This window comes from Lepus europaeus, chromosome 10 (genome assembly GCF_033115175.1).
Source record: "Lepus europaeus isolate LE1 chromosome 10, mLepTim1.pri, whole genome shotgun sequence".
NCBI lineage: Eukaryota > Metazoa > Chordata > Mammalia > Lagomorpha > Leporidae > Lepus > Lepus europaeus.
In genome coordinates, this window is record NC_084836.1 from 69,148,259 (window position 1) to 69,175,175 (window position 26,917).

The 26,917-nt window shown below is 44.5% G+C and overlaps 1 protein-coding gene across 2 annotated transcripts in view; it reads right to left on the reverse strand.

The window, feature by feature from the left end:
- Positions 1 to 763: 763 nt before the first annotated feature.
- The window catches only part of TMT1A (thiol methyltransferase 1A), a 55,819-nt gene continuing 29,665 nt past the window's right edge, over positions 764 to 26,917 (reverse strand). Inside the window, exons 2-4 of one of the 2 annotated variants that reach the window (XM_062203670.1) lie at positions 11,503 to 11,604; positions 7,251 to 7,385; positions 764 to 954 (exon numbers count right to left, since the gene is read on the reverse strand). In XM_062203670.1, coding sequence (XP_062059654.1) covers positions 890 to 954; positions 7,251 to 7,385; positions 11,503 to 11,596 — 294 coding nt within the window. In that variant the 5' untranslated portion in view covers positions 11,597 to 11,604 and the 3' untranslated portion in view covers positions 764 to 889. The remainder of the gene's footprint in view (positions 955 to 7,250; positions 7,386 to 11,502; positions 11,605 to 26,917) is intronic. The other variant, XM_062203671.1, reaches the window with a different exon arrangement.

The window sequence follows — 26,917 nt, forward strand, 5'->3', positions numbered from 1 at the left end:
TACCAAAAGGGTATTTCTGAGTTGACTATAATTGTTGATTTGGAAATCAACTTTTTTTTTAAGATTTATTTATTTATTTGAAAGAGTTACACAGAGGAGAGGCAGAGAGAGAGAGAGACAGAGAGAGAGAGAGAAAGAGAGAGGTCTTCTATCTGCTAGTTCAGTCCCCAATTGGCTGCAATGGCCGTAGCTGGGCTGATCTGAAGCCAGGAGCCAGGAGCTTCTTCCGGGTCTCCCACACAGGTGCAGGGGTCCAAGGACCTGGGCCATCTTCTGCTGCTTTCCCAGACCATAGCAGAGAGCTGGATTGGAAGTGGAGCAGCTGGGACTCCAACTGGTGCCCATATGGGATGCTGGCACTGCAGGTGGCAGCTTTACCCGCTACGCCACAATGCTGGCCCCTGGAAATCAACTTCTTAAAACATTGTGGGGCCGGCGACGTGGCTCAACAGGCTAATCCTCCACCTTGCAGCACCTGCACACCGGGTTCTAGTTCCAGCTGGGGCACTGGATTCTGTCCCGGTTGCCCCTCTTCCAGGCCAGCTCTCTGCTATGGCCCAGGAGTGCAGTGGAGGATGGCCCAAGTGCTTGGGCCCTGCACCCCATGGGAGACCAGGGGAAGCACATGGCTCCTGGCTTCGGATCAGCGTGGTACGCCGGCCGCAGCAGCCATTGGAGGGTGAACCAACGGCAAAGGAAGACCTTTCTCTCTGTCTCTCTCTCTCACTGTCCACTCTGCCTGTCCCCCCCCCCCCCCAAAAAAAATTGTGAATATAGAAAGGCTATGAGAATTCTGTTGCTTCTTCAGTATAATTTGTTCCATATTGAAAATTCATTCTTCATGATTAAGTTTGCAGAAGCCTCTTGTCCTTGCTTCTAGCATATTGCTTCACTTTTTGGAGGCACTGAAGAATCGCGGTTTAATGTAGTCCTTATACATAGAATAGAGAACACCTAGAAACAAAGATGTGTGTCAGTAGAGCTCTGTAGAAAATAAATGCTGAATTTTGTATTTTTTGGAAACTAGTCCACAATATAAAAACAACAAAAGCTTTCCCTCTTATTAACTCGTGGCTTGGATCATACAAGGGACTCTGGAAACAAACAAATGAACAAACAAACCCAAAGAGGCCTTAAGATTAGTGTCAGTCTAGGGTGGGCATTGTGGCATAGTGGGTAAAGTTGCTGCCCGCAATGTTGGAATTCTGTACAGGCACCACTTCAAGTCCTGGCTGCTTCATTTCCGATCGAGCTCTCTGCTAATGGCCTGGGAAAAGCAGTGGAAGATAGCTCAAAAGTTTGGGCCCCTGCACCCATGTGGGAGACCCAGATAAAGCTCCTGGCTCCTGCTTTGGCCTGGCTGTTGTGGCCCTCCTGGGAGTGAGAACTAGCAGATGGAAGACCTCTATCTGTCTCTCCCTCTCTCTCTGTAGCTCTTTCAAATAAATCTTTAAAAAAAAAAAGATTCAATATGAATTTATGATGTTACTGTGCTGTCCAGAAATTTGAATTTTAAAATATTTGTGAACTGTTAGTAAAGTGGGCACACTTGACTCAATATTGCAGTAAAAATAGTGGTAGCTTCAATTTAGTGAAAATTTATTGCCTGTCTCCTTGTGTACAGTACCTGCAGGAAAACAAAGGTGAAAGGATTGAATCTCTGCTTCTAGGAATTTGCAGTCTGGTGGGAGAATTAGCTGTGAGCTTAGGCCTGTGATGTATTTGGCTTCCAAAAGGTCCTAGGGCCCTGATGAACAGGAGGTAGCCAGAGGAGACAAACTGACGAAGAAAGGCACAGCTCCCATGAGTTTCAGGGGTGTCAGTAAATGTTGACACCCAGAAGCAAGTTAAGGAGATTTAAACCGTGACTCATACCTCCTGCTTCCTCCTTGCCTCGTCTCAGTAGCCCTGTGTGTTACCTCATGGATGATCCACCATAAATCCCTCACTCTCCTCAGGCTTCTTTCTGATACTGCTGGGTACAGTCTTCATAAGAGTACAAGGATAAAGTCTCACACGTTGTGCTCATACCTCAGCATGATAGCAAATGGGGGCAGATGGCTACATCAGGAAATGGTGCTGTAAATAGAAGTGATGCCTAGAATCCTAGCCAGATTTTTTTTTTTTTTTTTAATTTGAGTATTGTGGTATCTATGAAAATAACTTTTTCCGATTCAGGGAGACCTCTAGGACTGATTTCCCTGTCCTTTGCCTTATTAGTCAAAGGCAGTTCTTACTGTTTGCTGTCTTCTAAACACTGATGTTCTCTGCAGTGATCTCTTTTTCAACCTCATTTGTACCATTTGCTTCACCGTTCAGCAAACTAGATCTAAGTTAAAGCCCTCTTGGGAGTGTGAAACCCCTGTATCTGTTATTCTACATGTGAGATTTCTATTTCCCACGGGTAGATAGATGGTCTCCAAACATTTAAACAGTGTGTAATTAAAATGTTGCACATGCCTGTCAAAATGTTATTTATTTATTTGTAGTCAAAACTATACTATGGTTAGTCTCTAATAATAAAGCTTTTCTTTTTTTAAGACAGGGTTTATTCCCACATCCTAAGGATCTCCTAGTACATTATCTAGGATAATAATTTGGAGACATCTGCTGTAAGGGTCTCAGTGTGTATCATATAAAATTAAAAGTTCTTTGTCTTTGGAGTAGATTGTCCATGGAATCGTGAACAGTAACTTCTTTCTAAGCCTTGGTTTCCTCGTGTGTAAACTGGGATAACCATACCTTCCTCAACAAGTGGGTTTCTTGGGTTATTGTATAACAAAGAATTTGGTCCTTTATCTTGGGTTCCTGGTACAGTACTTCTAAAATGCTTGAAATTTCCCAAGGATTAGGAGTTTTTGTGTTATTCACAAGCCTCTTGGATTATACCTGATTTTATGCAAATACAGTTGCAACTGGCATCTGAGGTAAGGGCAGTTTTGTGTTGGATCATGCTCCTAAACCTGTGGGATCCGAGGCCAGCAGCTCCAGGTGGTATCACAGTGGTTCCTTAGGTGAGGTAATGACGTATAAAGCAGGTGGAGTGGCCAGCGGCTCATCAGCACTCATTAGGCGTCTTTGCCGTTTTGTCCTCCTAAACCTGCTCCTTCTCTTTTGCTCTCTCTATTAGTGAAAGGCAAAACCTTCCGTCTGGTGTCACATACCGGAAACCAGGGAGTCATCTTGGATTCCTCTGCCTCCTTTTCCCAGTCACTTGGTTGCCACGTCCCCAGTCATCTCCTCTCTGGCTCCACTGACTCTGCCTTAATTCAGATCCGATTCATAGTCTAATTGTTCTATCTGAATTTTCTCCTTTGCAAATCAATTCTGGATATTTCCTTTCTTCCTTTAGCATTTTTTTTTCCTTTGAGAATAGCACCAAAACAAATGACAAATAACACACAGCCGTAGACTGAGCACCTGAAATTATTACGGTCAGAAAGTAGAATAGTGCAGGCAACTTATAAGTTCCCCAGTGTTCCTTTTCTGAACACAGCCCCTCCCTTCTCCACAGGGAACCACTGTTTTGAGTTACAATCATGGTTTTCTTCCTTGATCACTTGGGTATTTACCATAAACAACAGTTTTAAATTGCCTGACCCTGACCTTTTTATAATGTAGGTGTCTTTCCAGCTGCCATCCTGACTATCTCACACGCACACACACACACTGTATAAACCTTTCCCCGGCTCACTTCATCTCACAGTCAGGATTGGTTCAGTGTCATGTCAGCTGTAACTGTTCTAGGAATTCCCTTCCCTGCCTAGCTCTGGGTTAGCTTGGCTCGTAAGAGTGACTTTGCGTGAGCTTTGGGAGGTGACATGGTGGGGCCAGTGTTGTGGGACAGCAGGTTAAGCCACTGCCTGTGATGCTAGCATCCCAAGCGAACACCAGCTGAGTCCTGGCTGCTTTGCATCCAGCTCCCTGCTAATGTACCTGGGAAAACTGGAAGATGCCCCAAGTCCTTGGGCCCCTTCTGTACACGTGGGAAACCCAGGTGGAGTTTGAGGCTCTGACTTTGGCCTGGATTAGCCCCAGACATTACAGCCATTTGGGGGAGTGAACACGTGGATGAAAGATCTGACTCTCTCTATATATAACTCTGCCTTTCAAATAAATAAATAAATCATTAAGAAATAAGTCATTCATGTAGAAGTTTCTGGGAGCTAAGCGTTTATAAAGTGAAAACACAAATGATTTTATGAAAATAAAAGTTGAAGTGGTAGCTGCCATATCTTTTTACTCTTGGAAGGTTGAAGGCTCGGTACAGGCACTGGATGCTGTTCTGGCTGGTAGATACTGTGGTTGACCCGGTGAATTAACTTGCCATTGTTTGGCAGCAGCCAGTCCCACAGCTCCTTGGGCTCTCTCTAGATCTTCTTCAACTTCACTGGCTCCTGGTCCAGGTGTGGCTTGGCTCTGTGATATAGGACACTGGATTCTCCTGGTCTCTGGGGCACCAAGTTCCCAACTGTCTTCCTGGGTTCCAGCTCAGACTTACAGATACCAGCGTATCTGCCCTTCCCATCTGTCGACTTGCTGAAGCAACGGCTTCATGCGCACTGTTGGCCAGCTTCCAAATTGTTTAAGCTCATGTCTCTATAATAAATCCGTTTATATATATCACCACTGGTCGTTTTCATTTTCAAGATTGCTTTTTATTTATTTGAAGGGCCGAATTAGAGAGAGAGGGAGAGACAGAGAGGTCGGTCTTCCATGCGCTGGTTCACTCCCCAAATGGCTGCAATGGCCAGAGCTGGGCCAAACTGAAGCCAGGAGCTTCTTCTGGGTCTCTCACATGGGTGCAGGGGCCCAAGCTCTTGGGCCGTCCTGTGCTGCTTTCCCCGGTGCATTAGCAGCGAGCTGGATTAGAAGTGGAACAGCAAGGACTCAAACTGGCACATGTATCAGATGCTGGTGTTGCAGGTGGCGGCTTTATCCACTACACCATGATTCCGGCCCCCCTGGGTTCCTTTCCTGATTGAACATTGGTTGACAATAAAATTTGGTTTTAGAAGTATTTCCAGGGGAGCAGATCTATAAGAATAGCTTTTCTAAATAATTCCAGGTTCAGAGTTACCTGGATTTGACTCTCCGGCTTGATTAGATTCACAGGCATTAATGGCATTTCTTTTCAGTGATGAAGAGGGTGCTGGCAGACCATGGCATGTAGTAGCAGAACACTTTGTTAATTTATCAGCAGTGAATAACTCATCAAGTGCTGGTAGAAAGCAAAATATTTACTGCCATCATTACATTTGGCAGCAGTAAGGGTATAATTAGATGATCTAATGCTAAAGTGCTGGAGAGCCAGGGAAAAATGCCAAGTTCAGGTGTTTAATTCCTAGCTCAAGATCTCATGAGGAACCTGACATATTTATGTCTTGCCAGATAGAAACTTTTAACTCCTATAACCATGAAGGTGATATTTTTGAAGACCACATGTAGTTATCTAATTCCTAACCTCATGAAGTTTCGGATATTAAAATTAGGATATTGCTTTGGAAGGATTTGGACCCTAAAAATTAGGATGGGGACACATGGGCAGATTTCAATGAAATGGGACCTTGGTTTCCTGTATTTTCCTGAAGTTCTTTTGCCAGTGGAAGCAGTCCTTCCGTCCCTGTCTGAGCATGACTGTAACTTGAACCAAAAGGTAATCTCCACCAGAACTTCTTCGAGAGATCTGTGGTCTCAACCAGGCGCAGTTTTGTTTCTCAGGGAGACCTGGTATTGTCTGGAGACCTTTTTAAAGGTAGAGGGATGCGTGGGAGGGGATTGTTATGCCATCTGGTGTGTGGAAGCCAGAGATGCTGCTAAACATGGTGCAGTGCACGGGAGAGCCCTCCTCACCCAAGAATCACCCAGCTCAAAACATTAGTAGTGCTAAGGTTGAGAAACTCCCATCAAAGTAGGCATCCATAGGATTAGGGAAATGGGAATGTTCGAGTGAATTTATCCTGCTTATCCTCTACTCCCTTCAGCAAGGTTACAAGTAATCTACTTGTGAAGTGACTCTGTCATCTCTGAAGATTTCTCTGAGGAGCATGCACTGTGAGCCGGAAGTGAGTGTGACTGTGGGCTCCCAGAACACAGAGGGGCCATTGGGATCCAGAGGGCATAAGGGTCAGCTGGTAGTATTTAACTGATACAGACACATGCCCGTCATCATTCCAGAATCCCTTGCCTACTCTTGGGCTGAGGCCACTCTACACAGGATGAATGGAAGCAAAGAATGTGTTCTCATTAGAGTTGATTTAAGAAACTTTAGATAATTAGGTCCCCAAATATAATTTTTTTTTGAGTGAGCAGAACTAAATTTATTGAACACATGGCAAGGAAGCAGTGGTCAAGCAGATCAGGTAGGGGCTGTTGACCACTGTGTCCAAACATACATCTTGTTAGAGCATCTAGTTAGGTATCTTAACAGACTTATCTTTGTTATAATTGGAATTAACCAAGGTAATTTTATGCATGTTCTTTGGATTTGATTGTGTAAGTCTTGCTTAGTTTTGTGAATTAATTTTAAAAAATTATCCTACCAGTGAAACTTGGGATAAAAAGAGAAAGTTCTTGAGATCTCTAGACTTAAAAATGTCTTCTTGGGGAAGTGTTGTGGTGCAGTGAGTTAAGCCACTGCTTGGGATGCCTGCGTTCCATATCAGAGTGCCGATTCAGAGCCTGGCTGGCTGCTCTGCTTCAGGTTCAGCTTCCTGCTAATGAGCCTGGGAAGCAGTGGTTGATGACTTAAGTCCCTGCCCCCCATGCAGGATACCCATTTGGAATCCCTAGCTCATGGCCTAGCCCTGGCTGTTGTGGCTATTTGGGGAGTGAACCAGCAGATGAAGATTTCTCTCTGTATTCAAATACATAACTAAATAAATCTTTAAAAAAATGCCTTCTTCCCTGTTAAGCTATTTTAGTAAGTATATCTCTGTTCAGGTAGGCTGGGAAATATGACTACTGTCTTAGCTGAGTTATGTGGAGTAGAAACTGCGAGTTTCCATGCTTATTTCACTATAGATACTAACAACCCATTATCTCTGCTGGTGGTTTTGTCAGCTGAAAATCCTAAGAATTCAAGCTTATAACAAGGTCGTATCCTTAACCAAATGAAATTCCATCTTTTTCACCCCTTCCTCATTGTAACATCTTGAACCAGTGTCTTCTGTGAATGAACAGAATAGGTAAAATAATAATACATTTTTAAAAATGACAGCTAAAGGTAAGATACCAATTAAGCTGGTTACCTATAGTCACAGCTCCCACAACAAATCCTTGGGCAGCAACTCTCATGTGAATCAGATGGATGGACATTTTCTGATTTCTTCTGTACTTTAACTTGTAAAGACCGTAGGATACCACACTCAAAAAGCCTGCTATACCTGTGAATTTTAAAAATATGTATGAGTTAAATATGTAGCAGGCAAGAATTCCCAAGAGCTTAGAGAATTAATCAGGAGACCTCTCTATGGGATAACTTCCTGGAAGATAAGTAGGCAAGATAAAGGTTGAGTATCCTTTGTTCAAAACGCTTGGGACCAGAAGTGTTCCAGATTTTAGGTTCTTTTTTTGAATATCAGCATATAAATAGAGATATCTTGTATATAGAACCCAAGTCTAAAAACAAATTCACTTGCGTTTCATGTGTACCTTATACATGAGGCTGGCAGATTATTTTATGTAATAGTTTTAGTGCACTTACACTTTGTAAAATGTCACATGAGGCCAGTGTGGTGTCATATTGGCACTCAAAACATTTTGGATGTTGGATCATTTTGGCTTTTGGTTTTTGGATTAGGGATCCTCAACTTCTACCAAATAAAGCATTATAAAGAACCAAGCAGGATTTGATCTGACAGATTTTAAAATGGACCCTTAACGTTTTTGGATTCAATATTTACAGTCTTGACTTTTCCCAGAAAAACTGAACCATGTAGTATAGAAAAGAAAATGGTCTAGTCATGTGTAATTTCCCTAAGGCATGATTGTAAATTGTGCATACTACAAAGGCTGTTATCTGGGGCAAGTTATTTAGCAGCAAGAGGATCAACCCGACATCACAGCACGGGTAGCTTTTCAGTGTTTGGCTTTACTCTTTTCTCCCTGACCTTAAATAAGGTAAATCTAGTTCTGTAGACGGTAAGACAATAAACTTTAATGAGAGCTTAAAAGGTATAAATATATATATGCCCAAGATGTATATGACACAAAGCTACATTTCTAAGTAAGAAAACAGTCCTTTTGTGTAATACTGGCGTAGATCTGGTTTGTGTGTGTCTGTGTGTTTGTGTTTTCTATTATATACAGTTGATCTATTGTCTATAAATATCACATTGATTTGCTATAGTTATATGATTATAATAAGCAGAGTGATTCCTTCCACTTTATCCTTTTAAGAAAAAAACAAAAGATTGTTTTAGCTATTATAGGACTTATGTCTTTCCTTGTAAATTGTAGGAAAAGCTTATCTTTATCTACCAAAAAAACCTTGCTGGGATTTTGATAGGAATTGCAGTAAACCCACAGATCAATTTGAGGAGAATCAAAATGTTTACAACATATTGAGCCTTCAAATCCCATGACCACAGCAGTCTTTCCACTTATTTGGGTATTTTTTTAGGTATTCATTAATTGATCTCATTAGCATTTTGAAACAGCATATTTGCTTTAAAAATTATTTTCATTTTATTTAAAGACAGATCTTCTGTGTAGTGGTTTACCCTCCAAAGGCCCACAATAGCCTGGGTAAGGGCAGGCTGAAGCCAAGAGTCTGGGACTTCCCAGGTCTCTCACATGTGTGGCAGAGGCACAGGTACTTGAGCTATCACTCCCTGTCTCCCAGAATGCATATTAGCAAGCTGGGTCAGAAGCACAATAGCCAGGACTTGAACCAGACACTCCAGAATGGGAGTTCCAAGCACAAATCCCAAGCTGCACCAAATGCTACCCTCCTATATATTTTCAAAGATTTATTTATTTATTTATTTGAAAGGCAGAGTTCCAGAGAGAGAGGGGAAGACAGAAAGTTAGATCTTCCATCACTCCTCAAATGGCTTCAACAGCCAGAGCTGGGCCAGGCTGAAACCAGGAGCCTGGAACTTCATCTGAGTCTCTCATGTGGGTGCAGGGGCCTAACCACTTGGGTCTTCTTCTGCTACTTTCCCAGGTGCATTAGCAGAGAGCTGGATCAGAAGTAGAGCAGCCAGGATTGGAACTGGCAGCCCTGTGGGATGCTGGTGTTGCAGGTGATTGCTTAATTGCACCACAACACCATCGGAAGGGCCCCTCACCCCATATTTTAACATATTTTTACCTAAGCATTTTATTTTCTGAGGAGTAATTGTAAAGAGTATTATGTTTTTAATTTGTTTCCATATGTTTGTTTTCAGTATATAGAAAGGCACTTGATTTTTTTTTTTTTTAGGCACTTGATTTTTATATGGTATAGCAAGCTTTGATTAATGGTGTTGCTGTATGTTGCCTTTAGATGAGTGAAGATATATTTATTTCAGGATCCATTTAATAAGTGGAAATAAGATTCAGAGTAAAAATAGCATATATATGTATTTTATAGGATGATTAGGAATAGCTGAAATAAAAATGATTCATGAACATGTGAAAGAAGCAGAACACAAATAAAAATATGATGATCATGATGTGAAACATTAGAATCCTGAAGATTCTTATGTGTTCAACAAAATCTTTCTGGAAGAACTCAGGAAATACACAATAAATTATATTATACTAAACATGCTTCCTGCAACTACAATAACAAAAAACAACTACAATAACAAAAAACCCAAATGGCCCAACAGAGGAAAAACTTCCTTAACTATAAAAGAAGAATAACGGGAATGATATATTAAATTTTAAGTAAAACAAGCAAAACCAAATAATGTCAGCACAGATGTTGAATCTATACAATGAGTGCACCGAATTTAACAGTTATGTTGAAACAGTTTTAAACAGTGTAAATAGTTATAATGATGGAAATTACTTAAGATAAAATGTGTAGAAAATTACCTGTTCAGGACATTGCATCTGGCAGGAGGATAGCTTATTGATACTGTTATAACAGTTAAACAAAACTATTCCATGATGCATGTCCAAATTTTATAATTATTTTTTCTCCATCAAAAACTTGGCTCTCTTCCCTTGACCAAATCAAGGTTCTGTTATTGAATTTGTTTTGTTTCCTTAAGAGATTAAAGTCAGAAAATGTACTGTTTTCCATACAGTGTCTTTGTAGTTTTCATGTAACTGAATTGAGCTGGAAACACTTTCATCTTTCTACTTTGATCACCCTAATTGTCTCTGGAAAAATAATTTAATATACATCAGGCACAGTGAATAACCTGTGCATTACAGGGATCTGTTCAGGTAGCATCAAGTTTTTGTAAATTTTTTTTTGTAGTTAAAATGCTAAGGAGAAGAAATAAACCACTATTTCCTACGATTGCTATTATAAGTCTCAACCAAATTAAGTGAAACTCCTAAGCACAGAGTATTATTATAAAATAGAATTGGTTCTTGATGACATGTGGATAACAACACTTAGGAAATGCACATTAAGGGTCACAGTGACAGAGTCACAAGTCATTTAAACATGACTTATTTTAGGGTTTTTTTGGGAATTAATATATTCACAAAGTTACATAAATATGATGGAAGTAAATTATTTTAAGTTTACAGACAAAATGAACACAGGGAAGAGGCGTGGCTGCAGGGTACAGAACTGCAGAGTGCTCAGGGCAGCTCTCTGTCCACAGAAGAAGAAGCGCAGATTTTGCACATAGTATCGGTGCTTAAACTTTTCGGACCACAGAAGTTCTTGTCGAGAATGTCAACATAGCAAGTATGTGTGGAGAGAGGATAAGGAGGCTAAGACTCCAGATCTAATTCTGATACCGCTTCTTCCACCCAGAATTTACTTAACCAGCTGCCTCCACATCTGGAACACACCATGAGGCCAGCCAAAAGGGCCACAGAGCACCACCAGGTTCTCCTCTCAAGTGTCCAGGTAGTCCAAGCTTTCACTCAGAGCTTTTCTCTGAACTCACACTTCTCTAAGGTTGGGTGTGTAGCTTCTGATGCCACAGAACATTAGCAGCAGTTTTCTGATGGTAACGGAGGAAAGAGACATCTATACACAGCAGACTCAGAACTTAAAGGTTGGAGTTACTGAGAGGGCAGAGGCTGCCGCTCATAATCCCGAGTCATCACGGGCACTTCCGTCGGCTCCACTTGATTGACTGGAACTAACAATTTTAGATACACTTCCAGGGAAATGGATAAAATAGAACAAAGACTGATGCTTCCGATGCTGGCAGCTAATGTTTATTGGGGATTTTTACCATGTGCTAGAAACTATTCTAAAGCTGAACTCATGCTTAGCAGCAGTTAACTGCAATTACCTGAGTAATCCAGAGACTTGAAACATTTCAATCCTGCAAGATCCTGCGTAAGAGGTTACCGTGGCCAGTCAAGGCTTGTACTCACCTACAGGGACAAAGGGGGAGTCTCTAGATTTCCTGATCAGTCGGGATAACTGTGCTTCATCCTCAACAGCTGGCCACTGGTTCTCTGAAGACATTTTTCTCTCTAGTAACAATAGGACAGCAGTATGGTTGCTGTGAATCATTAAAAAGAAACCGTTCATGCTTTCCCAGTCAGCTGTTACGTGTTCTTTAATCTTCACTTGCTTAACAGGCCTGTCTGCACAATTGAAATAAACAGTATTTTCTTTCCTTCATGCTTTTCACTACAGAATCCCTTCATTTTCAGGGAGAGGTGTAAGGAGAACGATAGAGACAGAGGAATTGATGATGAGATTCTATTAAATGCGGAATGGAATATAATACATAACATACTTCTGTTATTCTCCTTTCAAAACTGAGATAGTTGGGAACCCCAGGACTTCTTCCACAAACAAAAACACAACTTTTCCACAAGGTATCACTTTAAAGAGCGATGGTAGAGTAATCACAGGCAGAAATACCTCTAGATTTGTGGGGTTCACGCCAATCCAGCAGAATTGGGCGGGACTTTATATACTACACACCTACCGTGTGCCAGGTGCTATGCCAGCCAACGAAGATAATCTTCCTTACCTACGCAGGATGAATGAAGAAACTTGCAGGAGCAACTACAATCACAACAGGTTTATCACCTCAGAGTGATCCTGCAACTCCCTGTCTTCACCCCAGAATCTCCCTATGAATGAGACTTCAGAGGAAATGTGGCAGAAGCACAGTACCTGCTGCGTATTCCACCACCTGCTGTCCATCTCCAGAGGTTCTCATCCCTGTAGACCAGAACAGATGCTACAAGGCCAGGATGCATCTCTGTGCAATTTCCAACTAACTGATAATGGGAAAGAAGAGAAACACACCCCTTAGAGGGAGTGGCCAGCTGGTGTTGGTCAAAAGTTTTATTTGCCCCTGCCAGGAACTTCCTGATGGTGGCACCAGGGCCACAAACTTTAGACTTTTGAAGGCAACATTTAGAAAAGACAAAGGCATTGAAAGTCTGCCTACACAGGAGTTCGCATTTCTCTCTCTGGCTCTGAGTCTTTGGTATTGGCTTCTGGATCCAAAATCAAGAGAGAGAAGGGACAGTGCCACAACCCTGGATTTGGTGGGGTTAGGGGCATGAAATGGCCTTGTGAGGCCAAGATTCTTGTCCATTAGGAGTGCACACCACAGTTGGGAGCCACCCTGGGGTCACCTGGGGGAGGAGCCCTTCTGGCCTCATGCACATTCCGTGGAAAAGGACAGGATGGCGTCGGACACTCGGTCAATCTGAGGTCACGGCAGGCAGGTGCTGAGCCACCTGCATGTGCCTGGGAGCCCTGAGGGTTGCTTGGCTCCTGAGGCTTTTCAGTGGTGGATGCTGCCTCCGCTTCCATTCTGACCTGGCAGCCTTAAGGCCTGTGTCGTTTTGGAGAAGTCCCTACACGCTGCCTCCCTCAGACTGTAGCCATAGAGACCGCACGAACAAGGCAGAAGACCAGGTAGAATTCATGGTGGTTTTTTTTTTTTTTTCTTAATTTTTAAATAATTTCAGATTTACAGGAAAGTCCTCCAAATAGTATAAATAACCATATGCCTTAAACCAAAACAAAACCTTGAAGGTAGTCAGAAGCAAACAAAGACAAAAACGCAGTATCTGGCACACATGCTCCCCTGGATACACTGCACTTAGTAGTGGTTCTCGTTCATCTCTTACTATGAAACAGCACCCTAATTTTTGTATTTCCTGACTCTGGTGTTCTGCCAGTTGCAGGCTGGTTATTTTGCAGGATGTTTTTCAGTGTAGTTTTCCCATTGGCTTGAGGCTGTGTCTTTGGGGCAGAGTGCCACAAGCAACATGTCCTTGTCGTGTGTACTCTCAGGAGATACATAAAATCAGACTGCCTGGTGATAGGACTTACTCAGGAATAACTGGTGCTGGGTGCAGGAGAGGAGCTCTAATCGGTAGCATTTGCCAGGTCCCACCGTTTCAAGCCAATGTCAGTCGTCACTGAAACCGAGTTGCATGAGTTAGCCCCGGCACAACACTGATTTGGCCGGGTGGAAGAAGGCCAGGTTCTGCACTGTAAAGTCACTGTTTTTCTTTGTTGTTAATAAGTATTTTGTGAAGACATACTTTAATGTTATGTAAACACCCAGTTATTTATCAGACTTACCAATTAATTTCAGCTTCCATCGGTGATCTTTGAATCAATAATTTATATGTGGGCCAAATGGTGATCTTTCTAAATTCATCATCCTTTTTACATGGATTAGTTGACATTCTGTAACAAGTAGCTTTTCCTTCCCTTTTTAATTATTCATTTATTTACATCATTTGAACTCTTAGAGTCTCATTTAGTCAGTGCATTACTGTAATGATTTTAATGGTCACATTTTCTCATATTTGGCTAGTGGGAGCCCCTTTAAACTGGCTCCTATGTCTTACCGATGTGCCCAAATTATTCTTTGAACACCTCTTTGTATCTGGGATAAAAGGTTGCTCCAGGCTCAACTTGAGCTTTCTCTGCCCCAGCCTTGCAATCAGCCATTTCTTCAAGGAGTCCTGACTGCTTTTCATCAAAAATGGTATTTAGAGGGGCTGGTACTGTGGCGCAGCGGGTTAACACTCTCTGAAGTGCCGGCAACCCACATGGGTGCCGGTTCGAGACCCGCTGCTCCACTTCTGATCCAGCTCTCTGTTATGGCCTGAGAAAGCAGTAGAAGATGGCCAAGTCCTTGGGCCCCTGAACCCGCGTGGGAGACCCAGAAGAAGCTCCTGGCTCCTGGCTTTGGATCAGCTCAGCTCCGGCTGTTGCAGCCAGTTGGGGAGTGAACCATCAGATGGGAGACCTCTCTCTTTCTCTCTCTCTCTCTCTCTCCCTCTCCCTCTCCTCTCCCTGTGTAACTCTGACTTTCAGATAAATAAATCTTTAAAAAGAAATGATATTTAGAAACCAAGTTCTCAGCACTAGAGGTGTTCATTGTACTGGAGTAACTTTTCAGACCTCTCAGCAGGCAGTTAGATTTATATGTATGTCTGCATATCTATTTATGTTCATCTAAATATACATATGGTACATGAATATGGATATTAGGAGGGTAATTCAAGAAGTTTGTCAAAAACTAGAATTTAAAATTTTTTAAATATATGCATTTATAGGCGGGAAAGGCTCCTGCTCATAAGCGTTAAGCAACATACAGACATCTTCATGCTTCTTCATACATTATATGTTCAGAACATGGTGGCATTCTCCTCCCCTGGGCAGAGAATTTAGTGTTTTTTTAAAGATGTTTTTATTCACTTGAAAGGCAGATTTACAGAGGCAGAGAGAGAGAGGGGTCTTCCATTTGCTGGTTCACTCCCCAAGTGGCCACAACAGCTGGAGCTGGGGTGATCTGAAACCAGGAGCCAGGAGCTTCCTCTGGGTCTCCCACGCGGGTGCAGGGGCCCAAAGACTTGGGCCATCTTCTACTGCTTTCCCAGGCCATAGCAGAGAGCTGGAGTGGAAGTGGAGCAGCTGGGACTTGAACCGGTGCCCATATGGGATGCCAGCACTGCAGGCAACGGCTTTATCCGCTATACCACAGCACCGGCCCCGAGAATTTAGTATTATGATGAAAGTACTGCTTAGAACGTGAAGCTCTGACTCACCCTGGCTTTTTGCAGCTTCAGCTGCTACCTGCTTGTGGTGGTCTGTGCCCTGTGAGTGCGGTGTGGCAGGATCCACTCCCCAGGGCCATTCTCTGAAAAATAAACTCATTAAATGCAGACTCTCTGCGGTGTTCCAGTGTCCCCCTGCCTTTGTGCCTAAGTCCCGCGCTCGGTTACATCTTCAAGGATCCTGTATATAATGAAATTAATGATCCCATCCTGACAGTAACAACTGTAGGACACAAGTGATACTGAAGCTACAAATAACACAGACTGGAGATCTAAATGACTATGAAGATTTATTTGACTCTTACATAATTCTGATAAGAGACTTCAAGCCAGGAGAAATATGAATACTTGAAGTAGATAACTGAACAGTTTTGCCCTTAGAAATGCCACATTGCATATTAATTTGACTTGAGGATATAGTACTTTCATTAGCTATTCCATCTTTGGGCCTGAAAATGGACAAAAATCTCAGGATTTTTAAACCCAACCACTCTTAAATCCACCCCCTGCATTATGGCCAGTGCTCAGGAATCTGTCAGGGCTGGTGTTGTGCACAGTAAGTTAAGCTGCCACTTGTGATGCCAGTATCCCATATGGGTACTGGTTTGAGTTCTGTCTGCTCTGCTTCCAGTTTACCTCCCTGCTCATGCAACTGGGAAGGTAGCCTTGATGGCCCAAGTCCTCAGGCCCTTGCCACCCATGTGGGAGACCTGGATGGAGTTCCCAGCTCCTGGCTTTGGCCTGGCTCTGTCCTGGCTGGTGGTAGCCATTTGAGGAGTGATCCATTGGATAGAAGCATAAGCTCTCTCGCTCTTGCTCTCTTTTTCTCTCCTCCCTACCCCGTGACTCTGCCTTTCAAGTAAATAAACAAAACCTTTAAAAAGAAATAAGAAATTTGTGGATTTAGCTATAGCTTTATAACTATTACTTGAACTAATGCCACATTCAGAAACCTGATCCACATCCATGCCATGATATCGTTATGAAGCTAAACAGAATTAACCTTTTAAGTTAAAGACTGAAGTGCCAACTTCTCCATAATGCAACTCCACAGTTAGCCTCATTACTGTCATCTCAGTAATTGTAACACTTTTTATCTTTTAATTTTTTTTTTTTTTGGACAGGCAGAGTGGACAGTGAGAGAGAAAGATCTTCCTTTTACCGTTGGTTCACCCTCCAGTGGTTGCTACGACCGGTGCGCTGTGGCCTGCACACCACGCTGATCCGAAGCCAGGAGCCAGGTGCTTCTCCTGGTCTCCCATGGGGTGCAGGGCCCAAGCACTTGGGCCATCCTCCACTGCACTCCCAGGCCACAGTAGAGAGCTGGCCTGGAAGAGGAGCGACCGGGACAGAATCCGGCGCCCAGACTGGGACTAGAACCCGGTGTGCTGGCGCCGCAGGCGGAGGATTAGCCTAGTGAGCCGCGGCGCCGGCCCTTTTAAGTTTCTTAAAAAATTTATTTCATTCTGTTGAGAGGCAGAGAGAGAGAAAGAGATTGCTCACTTGCTGGTTCACTCCTGAAATACGTGTAATAGCCTGGACTGGGTCAGGCTGAAGCTGAAAGTTCAGGTATCCCCCATGTGTGGCAGGGACCCATCACCACCACTGCCACCTGGAGCATGCGTTTGTAGAAAGCTGGAATTAGAAACAGAGCCGGCACTCAAACCCAGACTCTGATATGGGATGGGTGCTTTTCAAGCAGTGGCTCAACTGGTGCACCAAACGTCCACCCCATCTTAAAAATCATATGAAAGAGAGACAGCAAAAGAGATCTTTTATCCACTGGTTCACTTTGCAAATGCCACAGCATCAGGGCTGGACCATGCCAAGACAGGATCCGTGAACTCTGGGTTTGTCACAGATGCCAGGGCCCCAAGTACTTGAGCCATCATTTGCTGCATCCCGGATTGTGTATTTGCAGGAACTTGGATTGGGAATGGGAGCAGGAATTAATCCCTGGCCCTCCTATATGGGAGGTCAATGTCCCCTCACCGCAACACAATGTGCAACCTCCTACCCTATCTTGTTTCAACCAAAAATCTTGGAGTATGCCTGTTCTTTAAGGCGATACGAAACATATTGAAACAGCTAAACATCCCCGCATGTTACATTTCTAAATAATGAAAGAGGAGAGTAGATTTTCATTCATGTTTTTCCTCAACAACACCTTGCCAAACCAGGAAATACTTCTCTATTTTTTTTAAATTTTTATTTATTTTTTGACAGGCAGAGTGGACAGTGAGAGAGAGAGACAGAGAGAAAGGTCTTCCTTTGCCGTTGGGCCATCCTCCACTGCATTCCCTGGCCACAGCAGAGAGCTGGCCTGGAAGAGGGGCAACCGGGACAGAATCCGGTGCCCCAACCGGGACTAGAACCTGGTGTGCCGGTGCCGCAAGGCGGAGGATTAGCCTATTGAGCCGTGGTGCCGGCCGAAATACTTCTCTATTTTTCAATACAGTTTGTTTTTTTCTACAAATACTTGTATATTTCACAGACAGGAAAAGAGAGCGCCCATTCACTGGTTCACTCCCCAAATGCCCACAGCAGTCAAAATTTTGGCAAGCTGCATTTGGAAACCCAGTATTCAAGCCAGGTCTCACATAGGTACTATTTGGACTATCACCTGTTGTTCCCCTTGGGCACATTAACATGAAGATAGAATGGAGAACTGAGCTGGGACTTGGGCCCAGAGCCTATGATATGGAGAGCAATGGGTGTCCTAGTTGGAAACTTAACTGCTGCACTGAAGGCCCACCCTCATTTTTACTTGTCAGATAATGATATGGCCAAGCTGATGCATACTCTGAAGCCCTCCAAGCAATCCCATATAATCATGTGGGAGACTTTGGATTTGCACCATCAATCACATGCTTTTTATGTATTCAAACACACAAGAATTTCAGCAGTTATTTATAATTAAGTGTAACCTAGCCTGCTTACCTTAGTATCAACCAATAAGTCAGCCAATTTGGTCTACACCCATGATTACACTTAGCAGTGGAAAACCCAATGCATGTCTCAGCCCTTCTCCACTCTAGCACAATAGTTGTAGCAAGGGTTTTCCTACTAATCTGCTTCTATGCAATAATAGCAACAAAACAATAGAAACACTAATTGTATGCCTAGGCACTATTACCAACTTACTTATGGCAATATGTATTCTCAAAGTGATATTTTAAAAAAATTGTTGCATGTTTCCACTTAAAGCCAATTAGGATTAATAACATTATTGGCATCAATCCACCACATGAAACATTTCTCTACATCTGTACACATGCATTGTTTAAAGCCATATTATTTATATGCTCTGAATCTATTATCCAAAACCTTAATGGCAAACAGATTATTAGACAGACAGTAGGCTTACTTAAAGCCTGTGTGTACTACCTGCTTGTATATGGAAGAGCGGCATTCAAGGCTTACCTTTTCTTATTGGGTTTTACTCCAAAGACTTAATCATTGCATCCACAAACATGTCATATACCAGTGCCTGAGCTCTCCTATTAACACTAATTGCCACTTCCCTAATAGCTATTTGCAGTATTTGTATTACCTTCTTTGCACTTCTAAGTCAATCTTGATTCTCAATTTAATTAATATGAGTGGAAACAATATACTCCTAATGAATTTTATTAAGGGCTTTGCAACTGGTAACATTTTTCATACCTCAAACACTGTTACTCCTATAACTATTCTCTAGGTAACTCTACCATTCTACCAAAAGCTGTCAGCTCTTAGTATAACTATTACAGGCTTAACCTTGCTAATAGAACTAAATCTATTAACATACAATCTTGAAATAAACTTCTCATGTTCATTCGAATTTTCTAACCTTCTAGGCTTTTCTCTGACAATTATATACCACCTATCACCATATCTGAATCTTTGAACAAGCCACAGTACACTATCATTTTCACTAGGTATTTTGGGGGGCTACTTTTCCAGCAGTCACATTTTCAAAAAGTTAATTTATTATTATCATTATTACTAGACGACCAGAGAGACACAGAAAGATCTTCCATCCACTGGTTCACTCCCCAAATGCCCACAACAACCAGGGCATGGCCAGACTAAAGCCAGGAGCCATAAAGTCAATCCGAGTCTCCCATGTGGATGGTGGAGACCCAAGTCCATGCTGCCTCCCAGAGGGCAAATCAGCAGGAAGCTGGATCAGAAGTGGAGGCAGGACTTGAACCCAGCCACTCTGTAATGGAATGCAGGCATGCCAAGCGGCAGCTTAACCAAATACCTGCCCCTCAACAAAAGTCTCTTATCAGAAAATCCTGGTCACATTGTGCTGCTTCTCCTTCCTAATTTTACTGTTCTTAGCTATTTTACTAATCATTTAATTACCCCCAAGTAATCTCAATCACAATAAAGACACTAACAAAGATCAGCCAGCCACAACCCTCAGCCAACTCCCCTATTCATATCATGCTGCTACATACATAGAACCCTCATGAAAAAGACCAACCTCTTCACCCTCAAAAATTCCCCTATCCTGGGCCAGGCATTTGGCCTGGGTTAAGCTGCCACTTGGGTGTCCATGTTCATATTGTAGTATCTGGGTTTAAGTCTTGGTTCACTGCCAGTTCCACCTTCATGCTAATGCACACCCTTAGAGGCAGTAGATGATGGCCCTAGTCACACTCATTTCCCTTAAATGAGACATCTCGATGGCCTAGTGACTAATCAGCCCGTGATCACACATAACTGTGGTGCCGTACGTTTGATATCATTATTTCTGGGGCATGCCATGATCTAGCATGGTCATCAAGGTCTTGACACAGTCAACTTGTTCTGGGCTTTAGTCAAATACTCTTTTTTTTTTTTTTAAGTTACACAGAGAGGTCTTTCATCCCCTGAATCAGTCCCCAAATGGCCACAACAGCCAGGGCTGGGCCAGGCCAAAGCCAGGAGCCTCGAGCTGCTTCTGGGTGTCCCATGAAGGTGCAGGGGCCCAAGCCCTTGGGCCATCCTCCGCTGCTTTCCCAGGCACATTAGCAGGGAGCTGGATCAGAAGTGGAACAGCTGGTACTCTAGCCGGCACCCATATGAGATGCCGGTGTTGCATTCGGTGGCTTTACCTGCTACGCCACAGAGCCGGCCCCTAGTCAAATATTCCTTACTCACAAATACACCATCAGGTGTTCATTCATGTCTAATGGACATAGCAGTTAGCACTCACGTGTATGCATATATACTTGTGTGCCCTTTCCCACTAGTATAATTAACTCCACACACCTCTCCTGCCTCTCAGAACTTAAATCATGTGAAATATATATATGTATGTATATATATATGTATATATAGCGAGTGTGTGTGTGTGTGTGTGCGCGCACACGTGTGTCGGAAAGATGATGGAGCAGGTACCCCAGTTTGTACTGTTTGTGTGTCTGAGTAATATTTGTCAGGTACCCATTGTAGAAGCAATTTTCAGAAACTTGTAACCGATCAAAGTGCTTCAGATAATTGGGTCATTGAAGCAATGCTACTTCCGACTGGAAACTGGGCCGTTCCTATACCCAGGAGCTGTGACTTGCCCAAGAAATCATGGCATTAGCACAATCCAGGAGCTGGTGTTCGGCTCGGCACAGCATTTATTTATTTATTTATTTATTTATTTATTTATTGACAGGCAGAGTGGATAGTGAGAGAGAGAGAGAGACAGAGAGGAAGGTCTTCCTTTTTGCTGTTGGTTCACCCTCCAATGACCACTGCGGCCAGCACATCGCGCTGATCCGAAGCCAGGAGCCAGGTGCTTCTCCTGGTCTCCCATGGGGTGCAGGGCCCAAGCACTTGGGCCATCCTCCACTGCACTCCCGGGCCATAGCAGAGAGCTGGTCTGGAAGAGGGGCAACCGGGACAGAATCCGGCGCCCCAACTGGGACTAGAACCCGGTGTGCTGGCGCCGCAAGGCGGAGGATTAGCCTAGTGAGTCACGGCGCCGGCCTCGGCACAGCATTTAAGACTACATTGGAGGCCGGTGCCGTGGCTCACTAGGCTAATCCTCCTCCTTGTGGTGCCGGCACACCGGGTTCTAGTCCCGGTCGGGGCACCGGATTCTGTCCCGGTTGCCCCTCTTCCAGGCCAGCTCTCTGCTATGGCCCAAGTGCTTGGGCCCTGCACCCGCATGGGAGACCAGGAGAAGCACCTGGCTCCTGGCTTCGGATCAGCGCAATGCGCCGGCCGCAGCGGCCATTGGAGGGTGAACCAACGGCAAAAAGGAAGACCTTTCTCTCTGTCTCTCTCTCTCACTGTCCACTCTGCCTGTCAAAAAAAAAAAAAAAAAAAAAAAAAAGACTACATGGGACACCACATCCCGTGTTAGAGGGCCTGGGTTCAAGTTCTGGCTTGGTTTCTGATTCTATCTCCCGCTAATACTGGGAGGCAGCAGATGTTAACTGCAAGTGTTTGCATCACTGACACAATGTGGGAGATATGGATTGAGTTTTGGCCTCCTAGCTTCAGTCTGGCCCTGTCTCAGCTGTTGCAAACATTTGGGAAGTGAACCAGTGGGTGGAAGATCTCCCTCAGACTCTGTATCTCTTTTCTCTCTGAAACAAAAAACAAATAGCTGAATAAAATTCGAATTAAAAAAAAATATCCCGGGGCTGGCGCTGTGGCACAGTGTTAAAGCCCTGGCCTGAAGCGCCGGCATCCCTTGTGGGCACTGGTTCAAGACCGGCTGCTCCACTTCCGATCCAGCTCTCTGCTATGGCCTGGGAAAGCAGCAGAAGATGACCCAAGTCCTTGGGCCCCTGCACCCACGTGGGAGACCTGGAGGAAGCTCCTGGCTCCTGGCTTTGGATCGGCACAGCTCTGGCCATTGCAGCCAATCGTGGAGTGAACCATCAGATGGAAGACCTCTCTCTCTCTCTCTCTCTCTCTCTCTCTCTGCCTCTCCTCTCTCTGTGTAACTCTGACTTTCAAATAAATAAATAAATCTTAAAAAAAAAACATATCCCATGAGGCACCACATTTTATCAAACGAGACTTTGCCACACGTAACGATATACTGTGTATGTATAAAAGCAACCTGAGAGATTTGCATAGAAAAAATAATCAGGTGGCAGGCATCCTGGCCCAGCATGTTAAACTACTGCTTGGTATGCCTCTCTGCTTCTTTTTTATTTTTATTTATTTTTTAAGGTTTTTTTTTTTTTGAGAGTAGTATTCCTTTTTTAGTTCAAGATTTTATTTATTTGAGTTATTTATTTATTTATTTATTATTAGTGAAAGGGAGAGACAGAGAGAGAGGTCTTCCATCTGCTGGTTCACTCCTCAGATGGCCACAATGGCTGGAACTGGACCTATCTGAAGCCAGGAGCCAGGAGCTTCTTCTGGGTCTCCCACGTGGGCGCAGGGGCCTAAGAACTTGGGCTGCCATCTACTGCTTTCCCAGGCTATACCAGAGAGGAGAAGCTGGGACTAGATCCAACCCATATGAGATGCCAGCTCTGCAGGTGGAGGTTTAACCTACTGCGCCCCAGTACTGGCTCTGCCTCTCTGCTTCTAATCCAGCTTCCTGCCAGTGCATCCAGGGAGGCGTCAAATTATAGATCAAATTCATGGGCCCCTCCCACTCATGTGGGAGATCCAGATGGAGTCCTGGCTTCAGCATTTGGGGAGTGAACTAGTGGATGGAAGATCTCTAGTTCAGTCTCTGTCTCTGTAGGTTGCTACTGCCTTTCAGGTAGTTGGGAAAAAAATTTGAAATATATATAATAAATATTCCTTAAAAAAAAAAGTAAATGAGTTTAAAACTGAAAAGGGGCGGGCATCATGGTGTAGTGAGTTCAGCTGCCTCTTGGGACACCCACATTCCATATTGGATTGCCAGTTTGAGTTCTGGCTCCTCCACTTTTGATCCGGTTTCCTGCTAATGCTCCTGGAAAGTCAGCGGAGGATGGCCCGAGTACTTGGTGGATGGCCCTGCCACTCATGTTGGAGACCTGGATGGAGTTCCTAGCTACTGACTTGAGCCTAGCTGGTTTGGGCTTTTGAGATGTGAACCAGGCTATGGAAAATCTCTCTGTCTCTCCTTCTATCTGCGGCACTGGCACACCGGGTTCTAGTCCCGGTCGGGGCGCCGGATTCTGTTCAGATCAGCGCGGTGCGCTGGCCACAGCGCGCCGGCCGCAGCAGCCACTGGGGGGCGAACCAACGGGAAAGGAAGACCTTCCTCTCTGTCTCTCTCACTGTCCACTCTGCCTGTCAAAAAAAAAGGTGTACCTGGGTTCAATTCCTGGCTCCAGCTTCCTGCTAATGCAGACTCTGAATGGCAGCAGTGATGGATCAGGTAATTGGGTTCTTGCCTGGAGTGGCAATCCTGGCTCTTGGGTTTTGTCTTGGCCCAGCTTCAACCATTGCAGCCATTTGGAGATTGAACTAGCAGGACTGGAACCTTCTCTGTATCTCTTTGGTTTCAAATAATTTTGTAAAGATTTATTTATTGATTTGAAAGGCAGAGTTACAGAGAGGCAGAGGCAGAGGCAGAGAGAGGGGTAGAGAGGTCTTCCATCCTTCACTCCCCAAATGGCCACAACAACAGGAGCTGAGCTGATCCAAAGTCAGGAGCCTGGAGTTTATTCTGGGTCTCCTACATGGATTCAGGGGCCCAAGTACTTGGGCCATCTTCTGCTGCTTTCCCAGGCACATTAGCAGGGAGCTGGATCAGAAGTGGAGCATCCGGTACTTGAACTGGTGCCCATATGGGATGCTGGCACGGCAGGTGGCAGCTTTATCCGCTATGCCACAGTGCTGGCCCCCTCAAATAAGATTTTTTTCAAAGTGTTTACTTTCATATATTTGAAAGACATATGTGGTGGGGGGAGGTGGAGAGAGAGAGAATGAGAATGAGGTCTTCCATGTGCTGGTTTACTCCCAAGTAGCCACAACAGTCGAGTCTGGGCCAGGCCAAAGCCAGGAGCCAGGAACTCCATTCTGGTCTCCCATGTAGGTGGCAGGGGCCCAAGCACTTGAGGCATCTTCTGCTGCCTTCCCAGGAGCATTAGCAGGGAACTGGATGGAAAAGAGTAACCATGGCTGAAGCCAGTGCTCTGAGATAGGCTGCCAGCATCTTTTTTTTTTTTTTTTAAGATTTATTTATTTACTTGAAAGTCAGAGTTACACAGGGAGAGAGAGAGAGAGAGAGAGAGAGAGAGAGAGAAAGGTCTTCCATCCGATGGTTCACTCCCCAAATGGCTGCAATAGCCGGAGCTGTGCCTATCCGAAGCCAGGAGCCAGGAGCTTCCTCCAGGTCTCCCACATGGGTGCAGGGGCCCAAGGACTTGGGTCATCTTCTGCTGCTTTCCCAGGCCATAGCAGAGAGCTGGATCGGAAGTGGAGCAGCCTGGACTTGAACAAGGGCCCATATGGGATGCCAGCACTACAGGTGGCGGCTTTACCCACTATGCCACAGCATATTGTGTTATACCAGTCCCCCAAATGCTAGGAAAGAAAAATATTTATGGAATTAGCATCTTTTGTAATTGTCGATTTTTTTTATTTTATGAAATCAGCTTACTTCTTTCTCTTTGAACCATTTTGTCTGAAAATTTAAAAGATTTATCTTAAGGTCAGCTGAGGAAAATGTTTTATATATATATATATATATGAACATGTAACTCATGTTGAATATAAACTAACTAGATGGGAAAATCATTTTAAAAGTTGGGAAACGTTTTATTATATTGTGTGTTAAGACTTAATTTTTTAAAATCAGCATTTAATAAAATTTATAGCAAACATAATTATCTGTGCGCCTTCAGATAGTGCATCTCAAACTCGTATTCTCATGGTGGAAGAGTGTAGAGGAAGTTCAGGAGACCCTGGGGAATCTAGACGCGGGACAGGCTCTTTAAAAGGCCCCATCATTCCCAGGACTCACAAGGTCATTTCACTGTAGGAGTGACAAGCTGGCTCCCTCCCAGCCGTCTACACCTCTTTTCTCCCACCTCAGTCTCATTATTGGCCAAAGCATCCAGGATGTCCCAAGGCGATTGCAGACTCAGGGGAGACTGAATGAGGCGGCTGTTCTTAAGTCAGGGACAGAGAATACCCGAAATGGAAACAAAGGGTGGCTGGAGGGCTAGACACAGACGTGACACAGTCTCGGTGCAGGTGTCTCCAGGGGCAAAGACAGACCAACAGCCCCGAGCTGGGCTAGTGGCCTTCCGGAACAATCTTCAGCAGGAGGAATAGTTTGCTCCTATGATGCTCCCCCGCCCCCATCCAGAATCACTGAATACACAGGTGGGACCTGTCACACCCAGACTAGGAGTGTGGCCGGTGTCATCCCAGAACGCCAGCGATATGGGTGACCGGAGGCCACCCAGAAGTGAGGAAAAGTAAGGCCCCTAAAGTAGTAAGGAAAAGACTCACCCTAGTGGATACGGGCGCTGAAAGTGTGTTAATCTGTGATAAGCCTGTTTTCTGGGACACGGGGCACAGGGCAGTCACTGATGGGTACAGAGGAAAGACCATAGAAACTGCAATTAAGCGTGCAGGCTGTAGGCAAGGGGAGGCACCGGAATCTGAAATAGTCCCCTCCTCCTCTGAGCTGGTTTTTCAGATATTCCTGCAATGCTTATCTTGCACCGTTGCACTCGGAGGGGATCAGGTCAGCACAGATAAGGAAAGCTGCAAGAAACCGGTGCTGAGTCATGAATTTTGAACATAAAGTATATGGAGGTGTATGTTGCTGTGCAGGAAGGGCCTCCTACTCTGTTCTCTGCGTCCTGGACACACCCCTAACCCTTTCTATCAATGCCCCGGTCAACTGATTTCCAGGGAGGTAGTTTCTTTAGGGAACTGAACTCACTGCCTCCTTGTCACAAGGAAATAAAGCTTTCGTCTGAGAAACTCCTGCTTGAGGCTGATTATTGGTGGCACCCAAGTGACTGGACCCCTGTGTCTGCTAACAAAAGACATCTGACTGCATTTAGGTCATGAGTGTGCACTCCTCGGAGACATGACTGAACAGGGCTCACTGAAACCAGCCCCACATGACCTGACTATGGATCCAGCTCCAGTTCAGGAGCAAGGAAAGTCCGGACCCTAACTGCAGATGACCTCCTATTGCCCTATTAGGGACTTGCCCAACCTGCATGTGTGCCCAGGACAGCCCAATGTGACTGATGTTTGACCTGCCTGGAGTGGCAGTAGTGAGCAACACTGCCATTTTGCAGTGTTGTTTGCGAAATAAGCAAACAGCACCTGGGCAGAACATAGAGCTATTTGCAAACCCCAGTGTCATGCGCCAAGCAAGACAAGCCAGAAGTGTGACCCAGGTCCCAAAAGAGAACCACCACCCCTCCCCAACCTAATAAATGCACCTGTTTAGGTCCCACTGGGGAGCCAGTCTGTCTCCCTTGTGTTCAAGCATAGCCCCCAGTAAACCTTGTCTGGGTAGCACCTTGACCTATTGCCAAATTCTATTTGCAGCTGAGCCAAAGAATCTGGGGTCGGTATCAGCTGTACCATATCTATCTGCTGATTTCCTGTGTCCTGGGAAAGACTCTACAGAGTTCCGTAGCACGGGCATCTCATATGGGCACCAGTTCGAGTCTCAGCTGCTCCACTTCTGATCCAGCTCCCTGCTAATACGCTTGGGAAAGCAGTAGAAAATGGCCCAAGTGCTTGTGCCCCTGCACCCATGTGGGAGACTCAGATGAAGCTACTGGCTCTTGGCTTCAGCTTGGCCTGACACTGGCTGTTGTGGCCATTATGGGGAGTG